The sequence below is a fragment of the Aquila chrysaetos genome, chromosome 26, assembly GCF_900496995.4.
Source record: "Aquila chrysaetos chrysaetos chromosome 26, bAquChr1.4, whole genome shotgun sequence".
NCBI lineage: Eukaryota > Metazoa > Chordata > Aves > Accipitriformes > Accipitridae > Aquila > Aquila chrysaetos.
The window spans coordinates 9,941,646-9,957,425 of NC_044029.1; the positions used below are offsets into that span (position 1 = coordinate 9,941,646).

General features: G+C 35.7%; 1 protein-coding gene across 19 annotated transcripts in view; it reads left to right on the forward strand.

The window, feature by feature from the left end:
- PPFIA2 (PTPRF interacting protein alpha 2) overlaps window positions 1-15,780 on the forward strand; it is a 344,800-nt gene that overhangs the window by 166,024 nt on the left and 162,996 nt on the right. For 11 of the 19 annotated variants that reach the window (XM_030002992.1, XM_030002986.1, XM_030002990.1 and 8 more), the window contains one exon: window positions 11,611-11,673. The exons of the other annotated variants lie outside the window; for them this stretch is intronic. In XM_030002992.1, coding sequence (XP_029858852.1) covers window positions 11,611-11,673 — 63 coding nt within the window. The remainder of the gene's footprint in view (window positions 1-11,610; window positions 11,674-15,780) is intronic. 19 annotated transcript variants of the gene reach the window in all.

Below are 15,780 nucleotides of genomic sequence, written 5' to 3' on the forward strand. Positions count from 1 at the left end.
AGCAAAAACAGCAAAGTGCATCCAGCCAATATACATGTATCCCAAGCATACATTTTTTACACATACATGAAACGTTCCTTTCTGCCTTTTTCAGCACTATACTTGCACAGTGCCTAGTGAACATGGTGGCAAGTTATAATATAAATTACTTTAAATAATAATTGCTGTAAAACAGTAAGAACGCACATGATGGCCTTGACCTATTCAGGACCTGCAGAATGTTGTACAGTCATCAGTGAGACAGGGAGAGAGGGAGCCAGATTGGTTCGAAGCTGGCCCAACAGAGTAGCATTAAATCCCCCAGGAATTAGCACTATCATATGCCTGTCCCACTTATATTTTCAAGAGCAAACTGTATTTTTTCAGCAGTGTCTTCTCTAGAAGGATAAACATTTAAAACAAACCATCAAACTAAGAGCAGTTCCACCAAAACACTTTGCAGACTGCAGATATCTATGTATCTGTACATGTTTTTCTCTGAGGGGACAGACTATGCGAAAAATCAGTGTGCAACAGTGTTAGCCATATTTACTCGGCTTGTAGAATGATGGTATAGTTATAAAAGTGGTAATTAACTTGTATAAAAATAGAAAATAGAATATGAAATTCTTTTTGTGGGGTCTAGGTTTTACACTGATAATCTCAGAAGACCTGTTGTTGCTGGAATTAGAACTGGCAGAGCTTTAATCGAAAACCGTCCTTTCTCTTGCATCATCAGGCAAGAGAGAGAGTGTTTTTAGGTACTTTTTATTTTCCTCTTTAACTTTCTCTGACTCTATAGTTTTAAAAACATAGATTCTTCTATTCTCTAAAGAAAGATAGAACAGAAATAAATTCTCTTAATCACTATGTAGCCAAATGCCAAAGGGGAAATCACCATGAATGAAAAGAAGCACTTTTTTTGTTGTGGATACTTTTCCAAAATGTATTTAAATCAAAGGTGGGGAGAGGGAAGAAAGTATATGTACTTTAAAATCCTTTTCATACAGTATTTTCTCAGATAATGTTCAAAAATGTCTGTCTTAGTAGAAATTACCAATGATGTGATGATAGCTGAGATTGGGGCTTGTTGTTTGAGAGGCTGGGTACTGTACATTTCAAAGCTATACCAAGACGACTTTTAGTTATATACTCAATTTGTGTAAGGTTATTATATTTTACTGTGCATTCACATCCCCTAAAATTTAATGAACCATCCAAGAAGTGTTAAATGTGGCCTTTCCTATGTCCCCCATCCCTGAGTTGTGTTGCAGAGTCTGGGATGGAGGATGCAGAGTCAAAGTCAACCTTGCTGTCGGTTTGTCCCTGTAGTGGCTGAAGCAGTTTTCTCCACTAACTCGCTCTAGGTTTGTGCAGGTCTCTTGACACAACTGCGCTGAACACAGCAGTGTGGGGCGGACTATGGTCAGCCCTTCGTGACTGGCCTCCCGGCCACAGAAGATGAACTGTGTCAAGTCATTTCTTTTTCATCCTGCACCATGGGACTGAGTAGAGGGAAGACATTATGTCCCTTTTCCTTTGTAAGAGGAGTAAAACAGTAGTTTTCCACTTTACTGTCTGAAGAGAGAACTTCTCCTCATTACCACATATGCCTTCTCTTATTTTTCCTAGAAGGAGTCATTGGTCTACATTTAAAGTCTGGCATATTGGCGATTCATAAAGCAACATAGCATAGATGGTACAAGCTCACATGTGACAAAGCAGGCAATGACTTGCAGAGGGGGTACAGTAGGAAGTTCCCAGACAGATGTAGGAAACTTTAAATTAATAGAAGTTGTTTTTTTATACTGTAATGGCTATTTTTTTTTAATATGAAGGGTATGAAGGATAAACCATTACTGAAGCGTAGCTATCTATGTTTACAGTTTCCAGATAGACTTATCTTGAAGACTGTTATTGAAGGACCACTTTGTCATTGGTCAAAATAGTTCAGTCTATATTCTGATGATTTGGCTTGATGAGGGTATTTCAACAGATTAGGCAGAGCACAAATTCTTTTATATGTATGTATGTACAGCTAAATGATAAATGTGTGTTTAGTGCCTTTAAAGAGTATCCTATCTGACTTCTACTTTCCTGAGTAAATACACAAGCCAGAAATAGCAAAACACAAATCTCTTCTTTTAAGATGCAAGTAGCTTGCCCTCAATGTTGGTGTTTGAGAATTTATAGGGGTGGGAATTTTTTTTATGGTTTTCCCATCATAAGAACACTTATCTAGTCATGAAGCCAGATAACATAGTGCTTAAATCAGAACTACAAGCACTGATTGGCTTCTTCAGGGAAAAAGACATTCACCTCTTGCCTAGTGGGAATGCTTAGTTGCAAAATTCCTCAAGACTGTCTTTCAGGCTTTTCATCATTATTACACACATTCACACTGTGAGATTTATTTTTAGCTGTTCTGTTACTGGAAAATTACCAAAAAAAAGAGCTTAATTTAGCCTTTATGCTATATTCTCCCTGAAAATATATACATAATAAATGATGTACAAACACTGTTGTGAACCTGAATCCTATCTGTCTGCAGCCTAAAGTACCCTGAAAAGGACATGAAAAATGAGCACTGAGGAGACTGACATGATCACAAGCCTGAATGAAGATTTCTGTGCTTTATCCCTTACCATCTTACCTTCTTGTGCATGTTAATCGACAGTTGAGGTATACCATTCTGGGCCTCCCTGATGTACAAGGTGGGGTCGTACCAGTTGCTCCTTATTGTTTGCTCACACTCATACAGAATAACCATGTCCCAGAGTCCTCCATAGCCCAGGCAGAGCAGAGGCTCTCTCAGGAGTGCAAGAAGGTGCTGCATTATGCACTCACCCAAGGGCATGGTTTAATAACAACAACAACAATAAAATAATAATAATAATAAAAACAACAATAATAGAATATACGAAACAAGTGATGCACAATACAATTGCTCACCACCCACTGAGTGATGCCCAGCCAATCCCCGAGCCGCTGTGTCCCCCGGCCAAGTCTCCCCAGTTTATATACTGGGCATGACGTCCTACGGTATGGAATACCCCTTTGGCTCATTGGGGTCAGCTGTCCTGGCTGTGTCCCCTCGCAGCTTCTTGTGGACTGCTTGCTGGCAAAGCATGGGAAACTGAAAAATCCTTAACTTAGGATAAGCGCTACTTAGCAACAACTAAAACATCAGTGTGTTATCAACATTATTCTCATCCTAAATCCAAAACACAGCACTAACAGCTACTAGGAAGAAAATTAACTTTATTCCAGCTGAAAGCAGGACAGCTCCTCAGGTGCGCTCAAGCTCTATCTAACCTGGATCTGTCAGAGGTCTGATCTCCTGGGACCATGTGCACAGTTTAGCATCGTTCTTAACACACCTTCCTAAACTACGTTTGTCTTATTGCAGGGCAGTATGCAGACACCTGTGAACTGCTGTATCATCCTTCCCCACAGCCTGGGCATTGGTGACAAGAGAGATTATTACTGTAGGCTGGGGACAGGTCCGGCAGCTGGGTGACTAGAGAAGCAGGATTTCAGGGAGCGCAGGAAAGCACTGTAGGCGTATTTTGTCGGTAGTTTACTTTTTTCTTTTATTTTTCTCTTTCATTTTCTTTATCCCCTTTCCCTTCCCTTCCCTTCCCTTCCCTTCCCTTCCCTTCCCTTCCCTTCCCTTCCCTTCCCTTCCCTCCATTTTCCCTCCGGTTTTCCCTTTTCTTTTCCCTCCCGTTTTCCCTTCCCTTTTCCCTTCCCTTTTCCTTACTAGTCATAGATAAAATGACTTGGAACTGGACCTGGAATGTAATTATCAGACTCGTCATGCTTCATTAGGCAAAGCAAAAGAGTAGTCAGCATGATTTCCACAGACCTAGTTTGAACACCAATTAGCATAACATTCCAACATGTTCATATAGTTTCATATTTTTACATTATATCAAATGAGCGTGTCCTTTGTTTTCTACACTTGTAATAAAAAAAGAATCTTGTTTGAAAAGACTTTATGCAACGGAAATTCTGACAATTAGGCAAGGAAATATTTTTCATTTTTTGACTAAGAACTATTCAGACAGTTCCTTTCTAGACTATTAATTAACTAAATATTTAATGATGGAATATATGCCTGAATTATTTCTGTGCCTTGGCACAACACAGAGTCATTATCTTGAGATGTTTTAATGGCTGTATGAACTCAAACTCTGCTTCTGTGATCACTGTTCCGAATTTTTATTTGCTATAATAAATTTCTCCTAAGTTCAATACATTTAAATCAATATTTTATAGTGTTAATATAAAAGTTTATTATAACTATGGTGATTTTCTGCATTCACATATCAAAAGATTTTAAAAATGATTAATCAAAGAATAATTAGACAGTTCAGTCACTGTGATGCAGGTAAACAAATAAATATGAATCTTACTATCTCTTTAAAGTGCTCACTTAATGATGTATTACCTTACCTTGTTTCATCTTGTAACAGTACTGTGGGAAGATTACTGTACAGACTGCAAGGTCTGTCTTTCTACATACTATGTTTTAAGGGCAAGATCTTGCAGATTTTTACACGTAGATTTACCTCTGGAGTGATAACAAGTTCCCTGTAGCTCAGTGGGAATAGTCCCATGTACAAAGTCAAGTGTGTACAGGTCAATGTACATACCAGAGCTACTATTGATATAGATGATTGTAGGGGGTGGTTTTTGTTACTTCTTGTTACTTTTTTTTTTGCAGGCTATCATCATCAAGCATATAATAATTACTAATTTATGTACAGTGTATGTACATATGTATGTGGATGGATACAGGTGTGTGTATATGTACAATATATATCAAATCTTAGAATCATAGAATAGTTTGGGTTGGAAGAGACCTTTAATGGTCATCTAGTCCAACCCCCCTGCAATGACCAGGGACATCTTCAACTGGATCAGGTTGCTCAGAGCCCTGTCCAACCTGACCTGGAATGTTTCCAGGGATGGGGCATCTACCACCTCTCTGGGCAACCTGTACCAGTGTTTCACCCCCCTCATCGTAAAAAATTTCTTCCTTATATCTAGTCTGAATCTACCCTCTTTCAGTTTAAAACCATTACCCCTTGTCCTATTGCAACATGCCCTTCTAAAAAGTTTGTCCCCATCTTTCTTATAAGCCCCCTTCAAGCACTGAAAGGCTGCAATAAGGTCTCCCCAGACCCTTCTCTTCTCCAGGCTGAACAGCCTTAGATACTTTGTATATATTGCATCTTATATATGCAAAATTATTGTATATTTATATGTACACACACATGCAGAGACACACCATTTCGGGTCATATAAATGAGACTCCCTTTGCTTAACTTCAGAGTATGGACACTTTCAATTCTATTGAGTTGAAAGTACTAAGTTGATAATTTAGGACCATTCATTTACTTCCCATATTTACAATGTCATTACATGTAACTGAATAGTTGACTGAATGAGAAAGTACAATTAAAGAACAAGGATCATATATCAAATGATTTTTTTAGATGGAGGAAGAAAAATAAATTATGTATATTTTGGTTCAGTGATAAAAGATCACTTTCTGCACAGAACCAGCTGACAGCTTCAGATAAGAGGCCCCTCGCAAAGACAACTTTGATATACTAAGGGCAGCTGATAGTAAGATGGGGCAATATAAAGCATTAGATTTAGTGAAAATGTTATTGTTGGTGGGTTTGTTGGATTTTTTTGAATAAAATATCTAACATTGTTTTTTAGTACAAAAGTTAGAAGAAATTACAGTGACCTTTTTTTTGTTGTTTAATTTAGATTATATATTAATAGGTCAAACTCATTTTTCAGGGATAACTATGCATTTCCATGGAAGAAACAGCAGTGGGATTTCACAGATTTTACTGAGGACTTACATGACATGTAAGTCTCATACAGGCTGAGTTCCAGTGTTAGGGACAACCTCTGGTTTTGCTGTATACCCAGAAGTTTGTTTTACTGAGATTTAAATATTAATTATAGTTATATAACTTTTTTCAGTTTGAGATACCAATGCTAATCTGTAATTTCCAGAAAAGCAGAATTTCAATGCATCAACCTGCTGGTCTCATTTTCCAAAATAAATACCAACTTCTATAGTCAATTAAGTCCTCCACTTGAGTAGTCAGGAGAGATTCAAATGTATCCTTTACATTTTGACCTCCCTAGTTATGTGTCTGTTATGCTGTAGGAACGTCCTCCTCAACAAATCTAAGTGTGGCATGGTCTGCCTTCCAACTTCTTTTCCACCCAAAAGTCTACTTTGCAAGTGGGCTGTGAGTCTGAGTCACTTGGTGGCATTCAGCTTTCCTGGTGAGTCTCAAACTATTGGGCACTAACGTGTTCCAGAGGCTGCAGTCAACCCTTACCCAAAAGCATGCTGCATATGACTGGCAAGTTTGGTCTTCACTGGGCCTGCAACACTTGTCTTCATTGCTGTATTGCTTTCTAAGCCAGCCTTTACAGACAGTTTTAAGATTTAAAGCCCACCAGTGGGTCTCTGGGGTGGCTGCAGAAGAGGAATGACATGTCGTTTGTTTGTAATGATGTTGGCAATGAGGTGAGACCTGAAGTCACTTGTTGGTTGTCACAGACTGACTTTATCCAGAGCAAGCCTCAAAAGCTTCAAACTTTTCCATCACTTGAAACTTCAGGCAAGTGCAGAGCTGTCACTAGAACTGTTGTCAGGATTAAAATTCTGTCCAGACTGTCTAGGGATAGACTAGGAAAGGTGGTAAATCTTCACATCCTTCACGCTTTGTTCCCTTCTATTGTAGGAGCTCTCCTTCTCAATTTATAGGTACCAAATCTAGCATGATGAAAACCCTATGTGCTGTAACACGAAATAACATTTAGTATTGAAAAATAATAGAATCATAGCATAACTTGGGTTTGGAAGTGATCTCTGGAGGTCATCTAGTCCATGCGTGGCTAACTTTATAACTAGATCAGGTGTCCCAGGGTCCTGTCCAGTCAAGTTTTGAAATGGTCTTCCATAAACAAGAACACATTGGTCGGATGATTGTTAGATAGGTATTCCATATGCAGTCTGTGAGTTTTAAATATACCTTTGAGTTTATTAAAGTACCCTTTGCCAATATCTGGATATCACACTTCCTTTCACTTTAGAACAGGCAATATGAATGACATCTGAGAATATATTTTGTTACTGTGAATTCACATGACAACTTCTCAAAGTTAGTAGAATAGACTTATACTATCAAAGATATCACATACATCTGCTTTATCTATGGTGTAATGTACAGTGATATGCTGTGATGACTGTATGGTCTTCAGTTTTCACAGGGGGTATTTGTTTTGTAGCATTACTTCTAGTCCAGCCCACACTTAAAAATAAACCAAAAAACCAAACTAATGGATTCTGCGTTAGTGTACATTTGTGCACAGGTATGTATCAGTACAATATACATTAAGCTGATTTCAACTTGAGTTGAAGGTACTGGGTGTTGAAGTAATCATGTGAGATGCGTGGGATATTACATGGAACAGGCTTCACTTCAGAATAGGCTTAGCTGAAGCCACTTCCCTAGTCTGAGTGCAGAGAATAGGCAATGAATTTCATTGTGAAATATAAACTTCTTGAAATATTGAACTTATGTGTTGTGGAAGTGTTCCTTTTGGTCTTGTTTTTTGCTCCAACTACTAAAGTAACAAATAGAATACTTTCTACAGGAACGGCTTTAGAAAGTAGATAACAGGTCTTTTCCTTTTGGGCTTTTTACCTTGACGACTGTTCAGATAGCCTGCTAAGCATGACCTCAGTTAGCACCCCCACAAAAAGATGACACATAAGGGAAGAAACAGTTCTTTTCTGACATTGCATAGTTTCACTAATTAATGTGAGTAAATAAAATTTTCAAAAGACTAAAACACCTAAATAGCATTTTGGACTGTGGTGAGTGATGTAAGACTGGTCAGCACAAAATTCTTGTTAAGAAACACCAAATATTGCTCTGAGGGATAGTTTTTTATATCCATTTGTCAGATACCTACATTATAGACATCAAAGAATTGGGGACGATTCTGCACTGGTTTCTTCAATCTATCAACAAATTAGATTTGTTCAGTGCATATCTTTGAATTTGTCAGCAGCTTTGGATACCACTGATTATAAAACCTGACTTTCTTCTTTATTCCATGTCCTTAATTTGGACATGGCCTTGAAATTAGTGCTGTACTGCTCACATCATAACTGAGAGCAAGAGTTCCTGCTTTACCAGAGCTTTGACTGGGGACTTACTAAGAAGTTTTGGATTATAACAATGTTGGTATTTAGGAAAATATATCTCGTTTCATGTGACCTGAACAGCAAGATCACTTGAAAGCTCAGTGTAACTAATGAGTTAAAAAAAAGCAGTTGCTACCTGGTGTAAACGCAGGAATATCGATGTTAGACTTCATGAATTTTCACATATTTCTTGTAGGTTAATTTACAGAATTAGCTAAAACTTTGTTTAATTTTAGTGTTTCCACAGAAGCACGAAATTGTAGTCTTGTATATCCTTTGTCACTCTTTCTATCTAGTTATGAAATACAGGCCAGTTTGGTGCATATGTGGGCCGTTTTTTGTGATTATTGTCTGATGCGGTCTTGGAAACTCCAGGAGGTGTAGCTTGGCCGTGTATGTACCTAGAGGGCTTTTTGTATGTGATGCATTTTCTGAAAATGTTTTCAGATGTGCCACAGCCTCACACAAGGCCGTTCTATGTGGAAACCCAAAAGAGAAAGGAGAAGGAGCCTGGAAACATTTCTGGGTCCATCATTTAGGAGACAGCTTGAGAATCTGTCCCTGTGCACGTGGTTCACAGGAAATGGTAGCTGAAGTGCTCATCCCAAGCAAGCATATATGCATGTTCTAGAGCTTCATTTTCAGAATTTTCTCTCCCTGTTGACTCTATTTTCTCCTCTGATAAATTTTAATGCTTATGCATTTTCTCAGGGAGGAAGACCAAACTGTAATAGAAAGTTTAATGAATATTAATTCTAATAGGTTATAGTTACTAGGGTACAAATACTAGGTAGATGCTATAATATTAGATGCACTCCTGAATGGAATAAATCTTTTATGGACATGCATGAGATGGGAATTGCTGCATTACTTACACTACATAACTCATTCATGGATTTTGTGTCTCAAATGATTGTCAGTAAAATCTTTATGACAATACATTTGCCTCAACATGCACAGTTTGAAGACAAACAATTTGAGAATTAACGCAGAAATGTTATGCTTTTTATTTAATATCTTTCTTTCATTTCTCTTCTCTGACACTTGACATTTTAGGTACTATGAGTCCAGTTGGATAGGAAATTACCATGGCTATAAGGAAATAGCCTTACAGCGTTGAAATATCAGGGATCACTCATTTCCAATTATGTGAAGTTTCCCATAGTAGGCCTGAAGAGTCAAAATACTGGACCTTAAACCCATCAGCTGCTAGAATTGAACACCATTCATTTTATACCTTTAATCAATAAAACTTTATTCACAGTTTTACAAGAGGAAAGAAGAGGAAAAGTGTTTACAAGATAATTTGAAAAATTAGGCTAAAGTTAGTCAGAGATTATTGCTGTTAGGAGCAATGGACAGCAAAGATGAATTAGTTAACAGAGCTCAGATGCAGCAGTCAAAAGTATACAGTAGATCTACCTTTTCACACAAAAGTGCAAAATTATCAGAAAACATCATATATGAGATGTACATAGATTAAAAAAAGTGCAAAAATGTATAAACTATTTACACATTAATCCAGATGCATGTTTCAACCCTTTTTTAGTAGTTGTCTATGTATAAATATTGAGATTAAATTTAATAAGCCTTAAACCATTATTAAATAAAGATGTGTGAGAGAGACTGAAATAATGAATGGATAAAGTTTATAATGTCTATGTTTTCTTGTGCTGAGATATTGTTTATGTAGAACAGTGTCATGCTGACATAGTGTGGGCTGTGTTTTCCTTACAAAATTCTGGAGCAACAGTGGTATGAAAGATCCATCTAAACATGATACATGAATTGACCATGAAGTTGCTTTGCATGGAAATGTTCTTTTCAAAAGTAACTGCTTTGTATGAATTGAAATCTCCTTTGGAAAAAAACAATAAAAAAGCATTATACAAATTTTTTCAAATATTTAAGGGTGTGAATCTGAAGAAGGGAAATCTGACACAAGCAAGTTAAGAACTTGCCAGCACACATGGAGAGTTTTGCTTAAAATTAAAAATTTACTCTCTTGTTACCACTAATAGCATAATTCTCCTTTAAAACATTGAAAGTTTAAAGCTACTTCAAATACTTAAAAACTGTTACAAATCACAATGTGAAGTTCATTGGCAGTATGTGCTTTGTCAATAGATGAACATGGATACTTGGCTGTGGCTGTTATTAATTATATTGATAATGTTCACATTATTGTTTACTGCAAAAGTAAGTCATAATATAAAATCAGGCTTAACTTCCTCATAAATTATAATAGTAAAGTCATTATAAAATACATCTTGCAATATGCTGTATTTTCCAAATGTTATATTGTGCTATTAAAAATACTTGAATCCAAAAATACTGTCGTCTTGTCAGTTCTGAATACCAGGTTTACTGAATTGAGTTGGTAAATAGTCACAGAAGTAAAGCTTAGGTCAATATTTACTTTGAGAGATGATGAAGCTCAACTATAATTAGCATGAACATTGCATGTATTGTTACATATGCTCTCAACAATGGAAAGAAATTGTCTAGAAGATTAGTCTAGAACTGTTGGTTTGGTTTTTTTAATGGCAATCAGGATAGATTGAACCAGAGGTTTAAAAAATACTTCTAGAACTTTTTGAAAATCTGCTGTTAATTTCTTCTGAAGTAAATATTGAGATCTGAAGAAATGTCATCTGGTCAGATTGCCTACTAGTCGGGGTCTTTCTAAAGAAGGATGTTATATGTTGGGCTCTGCAAAAATAAAAGAAAGAGTCATGAAAAAGGAAGAAAAGTAACATTCAATGCTAAAATATATTCTTCAGATAGCTGAAGGGACTTCCAGATTTTTAACTGCACATAGCTTTTTTCCTACTATTTTTCCACTCCTATGATTGTTTGGTGCAACAGAGAAGTCTCAGACAGCATGAAAAATTTATCAATTTAATAGGTAAAGTCTACCTGGTATTTTAATAGGTTTACTTCTTTTGATGTCGTTCTATAAGATGTTTTAATTTGGGGGGAGAAGTTCCTACTTTCTTTAAACCTCACAAACAGGTAAAACCTCTTGCTTTATGTAGAGACCTCAGATTAAAGTTAGCCATGGAGCTATGGTTATTTCTCCATAGTTATCTGGCTGTTTGACAGTGCTTCAGAGTTCACTTCTGTGAACGCAGTACAGAACACTGAAGTGACTTACTGTTTGGTTGGTCTCAGTGCCTCATGAGCCAGGATATGTAACAATACTTACAATTTTTTGGTGTGAATTTCAGTTGAGCCACATTTTTGTTCTTTTAGATCAGCTTGCTTGAATGATAATAGCATTCATCTTGTTAGCATGGTGTAATTTAAATATACTGTAGCACTGTACAAAATTCTGTTCCATTCAGCAGAATCTCTGTTGCCCCCTTTTTCAGATGACGGTTGCTGCTGGTACGAGCATTGAGAATAACATTCAAAGGACCATATCCTGCCCTAATGTATGTTCAAAATATCTTGGATTTTTGCGTAATTTAAATGCAAAGCCTCCTTATGTGAATTTGATATTTTGTTGCCCACAGAAGCTTGTGCATCTTGAGGTTACTTGACATTATATATTTCAGGGTCAATGAATATTGTACTACAAGTGAGGTCTCAGCCTATCAAATTACCAAATTACTGTCATTTTTTTCTCTATGGTTTGATGGTGCAGATAAATAGAGACAATGATAATATATTCACAGTTCCTTCTGCGTTTACCTTGCTTCCCCCCCAGCTCAATGGTCCTGTCAGTTGAAATCAGTAGAACAGCAATAGGCAAAATGAGGAAAGCAATGAGAGCCTATATTTATTCTACTTAACATTGCTCTAAATTGGGTTTTGATATAAAGATGTGTAAGACTAAATTTGGAAGGAAGGCAATTTCATTTTTCTTGCTTAAACAAATATATACCATGACTTAAAATAGAAGGGAGGAGTTACTATTGCTCATGAAAGGTAGAATAAGAAATCTATTTTGTTAACAAAAGAAGAAAATTATTCACTTGTAGTATAATAGGTCATTTATCTTTTTTTACTAAAACTATTCAGATAATGGAAAGTCATTGGGCCAAAATTGAACTCTTATACATTAATGGGGAAACATTAATAAGAATTTGGGATGTACCACTGAGAAAAGACTGTGGCTCTGCATTATATAGAAGCTATTTTTTATCATGTAATGTGTTTAATAATTTATTTTTCAGCTAAAGATTATCATGTTCATGGGGGAACTGGCAGAAGGAATTCTGGATAAACATTTCCATCACCTTGAGTTCTTTTACGACAAATAATCACAGTACAAGCACAATATAGTTAAAATAACTAATAGCTAAGAGAAAAAATACTGTGATTTAATATTGGCCAGAAGTTAGTTCATCCTCCTTATCTGGGAAAAAAATTCAACATTTTAAAACAATCTTTTTTCTGGAAAGTTTGTGCTCTTAAGGGAACATAGAGAAATTCTTTACACTGCATTCTTAGAAGATACTGCATCTGACTATCTGAATCATTATGGATTTCTGAATACATTCCTTGAATGGACCAAAATTATAAATTCTTGGCTGTGATTCATATGTTCGATTCCAGTTTCAGACTTGCTTCTATGCAGAGGAAAAAAGCTTCCTCAATATGTAATGTATGATTAATCTCCAATCTCTTCTGGATTTTCAACATGACTTGAACTTCTCCAAGGCAATTTTAGTATTTCCATCTGCAAATAGTACCACAATAGTTCCTGTGTAGATAACAGTGAAAAATATTACAATTCAGTTGAAAGACTAGGCTTTAATATTTCCCTCTCAATCTCTCCATGAACTAAAAAGAATTCTTAAATGGTCTTTAATAAAAAAGTTAGTTCCTATTCTAGATTTCACTTTTAGTGTAAATGCACTAAAAATAAAAACTTTCATGTTTAAAACTACTGTTTATTTCCTCCCCAGGGGAAAATAACACAGTTCAGTCACAAAGGGTGTGAAACAAACTCTTGCCATTATTATTTACTTATACCCAAAGTCATTGTCAAGTGGTCATGAGGCCTAATTTTGGATTCTCACTTTATGAATAGGTGCAAAAAATCAAGTTCTTAACTCTGAAGACTCTTACCAGGACATAACAGTATTTGTTCTGTTTCAGACTTCCAACTAATTCTGAATGAACGTTTATCTTATGCAGATGATTTTTTATACTTGAATTCCTCAAATTTCTTTTCAGTTTTATCAGATTTTTGAATTTATAATTAATAATGACTGAAGGTCCTGTCAGATACAAAAGAATCCTGTTCAGAGACAGAATATAATCCCTACCAATGTCTACATGTCATCCAAATGCACAAAGCCTGCAGCAAGAGCAAAGAGTGGAAATCTGTACTCACCCTTTCACCCAGCGTCTTGCAGGGAGGATAGGAAGGGAAGGCAGTTCTGCTTTACAAGTACTTCTCTTACCACAAAATCTACCTGGGGCACTGTAACAATTGCAAAAGCAGATCCAGCTTCAGTTTAGAGAAATACTGTAACTGAAAAGAGACATCCAAAACTTGATGAATAATTGCAAAGTTTTATTCATGCCTAAATCCTCTAGTTTCCTGATGATAGGAAACTGTTTATATAGCTATTTGTTATTGAATAAAACCCGGCTCCTTAGACTTTTTCACAAGTACACTTTTATATTATGACTGATTGTTCTTATGCTAATTAGAAAAAAATTGCTAAAGGAACAACTTAGTGCCCTTTGTAATATGCGAGAAAGAAAATTAATTCAATCATTTATTTTATTCCATTGAATTCCAAACCCGCAATTACCTGTGTGAACAATACTTTTAATAACTGGCATTAAGGCTGTCGAATCTACAGCTGAAACTGAATGCATGGTCACTTTTCAATTATTGGGCTACATTATTCTGAAATGTTTTCTGGTTTCTTGTAATTACTGTGAATTGCACAACTTTGTATTTCTGCCTTTTGTAAAAGGGATAGCTGTGGAGGATGCTTTCAAAAGCATAAATTTTTCAGTCAGTATATATTGCACTGGTTCAGCATTTTAATTACATTGCATTAATTATAAAACTCAGTAATTTAGTCAAAAAAAGGCACAATACATTTGATTTGGCTTTTCTGGCTCTTAATCTCAGACCTAAAATATATTTCTAGAAGTATTCATCTAGAAGTAGAGTTTGAGATGCTAAAATTGTACAGAAAACATAGAATAGATTGTTCATGAGACACATATGCTAAAATATTAAAAAAGGCTTTATTAAACCTGAGTAACATCTCTTAACATTATTAATAACAAATGTAAGCAGGTTTTTAAATATACAGTGTATAGTATATCATTTTGCTTAATAGAAATACACTACAAAGCTAGCAATAAAACTGAAACTTAAGAAGAAACTGTAATATATTCAAAATTGAGAACTCAGATATTATGATGATTTCAAGGTACAATTTTGTGGGCAGTTTCCCACAAATCAAAAAAGCTAATTTGCATGCTGTTGCTCTGTAAGTTTACACCTCCACAATCTTCATTATAGGCCTCAATTTACTTTTATTCCCACATAAACTTTCTCTTTTCTATTTCTCATTATTATAAATTGTTTACATGACAGCTGAGTGAAGAAATTGGTATTATATGCAATAGTAATATGCTATTGCAGTTTATTCCCTTCTCCTACGTATTGCTTAGTGGGTTAATAAGAGGCACTTAACTGCTAGGTTTGCTGTCTTTCATGCAAGATATCCCAAATCTTGACTGCATCTCTCTATATATGTATTATATTTATAGATTAGTCTTTAAACCACCACTACAATTGCTGTATACTTTGAAAACACTGTTTCTTGATAAAAAGTAATTTCTGTAGATGTACTCTTAAAGTATACATGCATTGTAATATGCCTGGATGGACATTACTGATGCATATAGAGTAATTTAGACAGAACGGTCTATCATACGTTGATATCTCAATGCCATTACTCGATGGCTGGAAACAGTGCAAGCTAATGGTCAGAACAAAGACAGGACACTCCGTATGCAGATCCAGTTGCTGTGGTTGCATGATCTTGAGCTTCTGCAAAATGGCAGTATTAATACTCCTTTTTTTTATAGCTCTTTAAGGTCCACAGTAAAAGTGTAAACAGCAAAATACAAAAGAAAGTGGTGGCAGGCATTAAACATGCTGTGTTTTCTTTGTTTGAAACAGCAGAACTTAAGTCTGTGATTTTTTAAAACAAAATTGCTGTATATAATAAATGAAAACATACTTCACTGCATATAACTGCAAAGAAAACTAATTATTTAATTTTAATCAAGTGCAAAACCAATGCATTTTGTTATTGCACCATCAGCTATTCCACTACTCTTTCATGGAAAAGACACATTTGTTCTGTCTAAAGGGGTACATACCTACAGGAATTCTTCATAGAGCTAGTCACAAGTTTTACAGTAACTACTTTGAAAATGCAGGGTTTTTTAAGTTCCAGCATATGTGATTCAGGCTGTTTTGTTTGGGTAGAACTTTTTATTAATTACATAGCTTAATGTGTGTAAATTTTTAACATCAATGTTTTTGATTATCT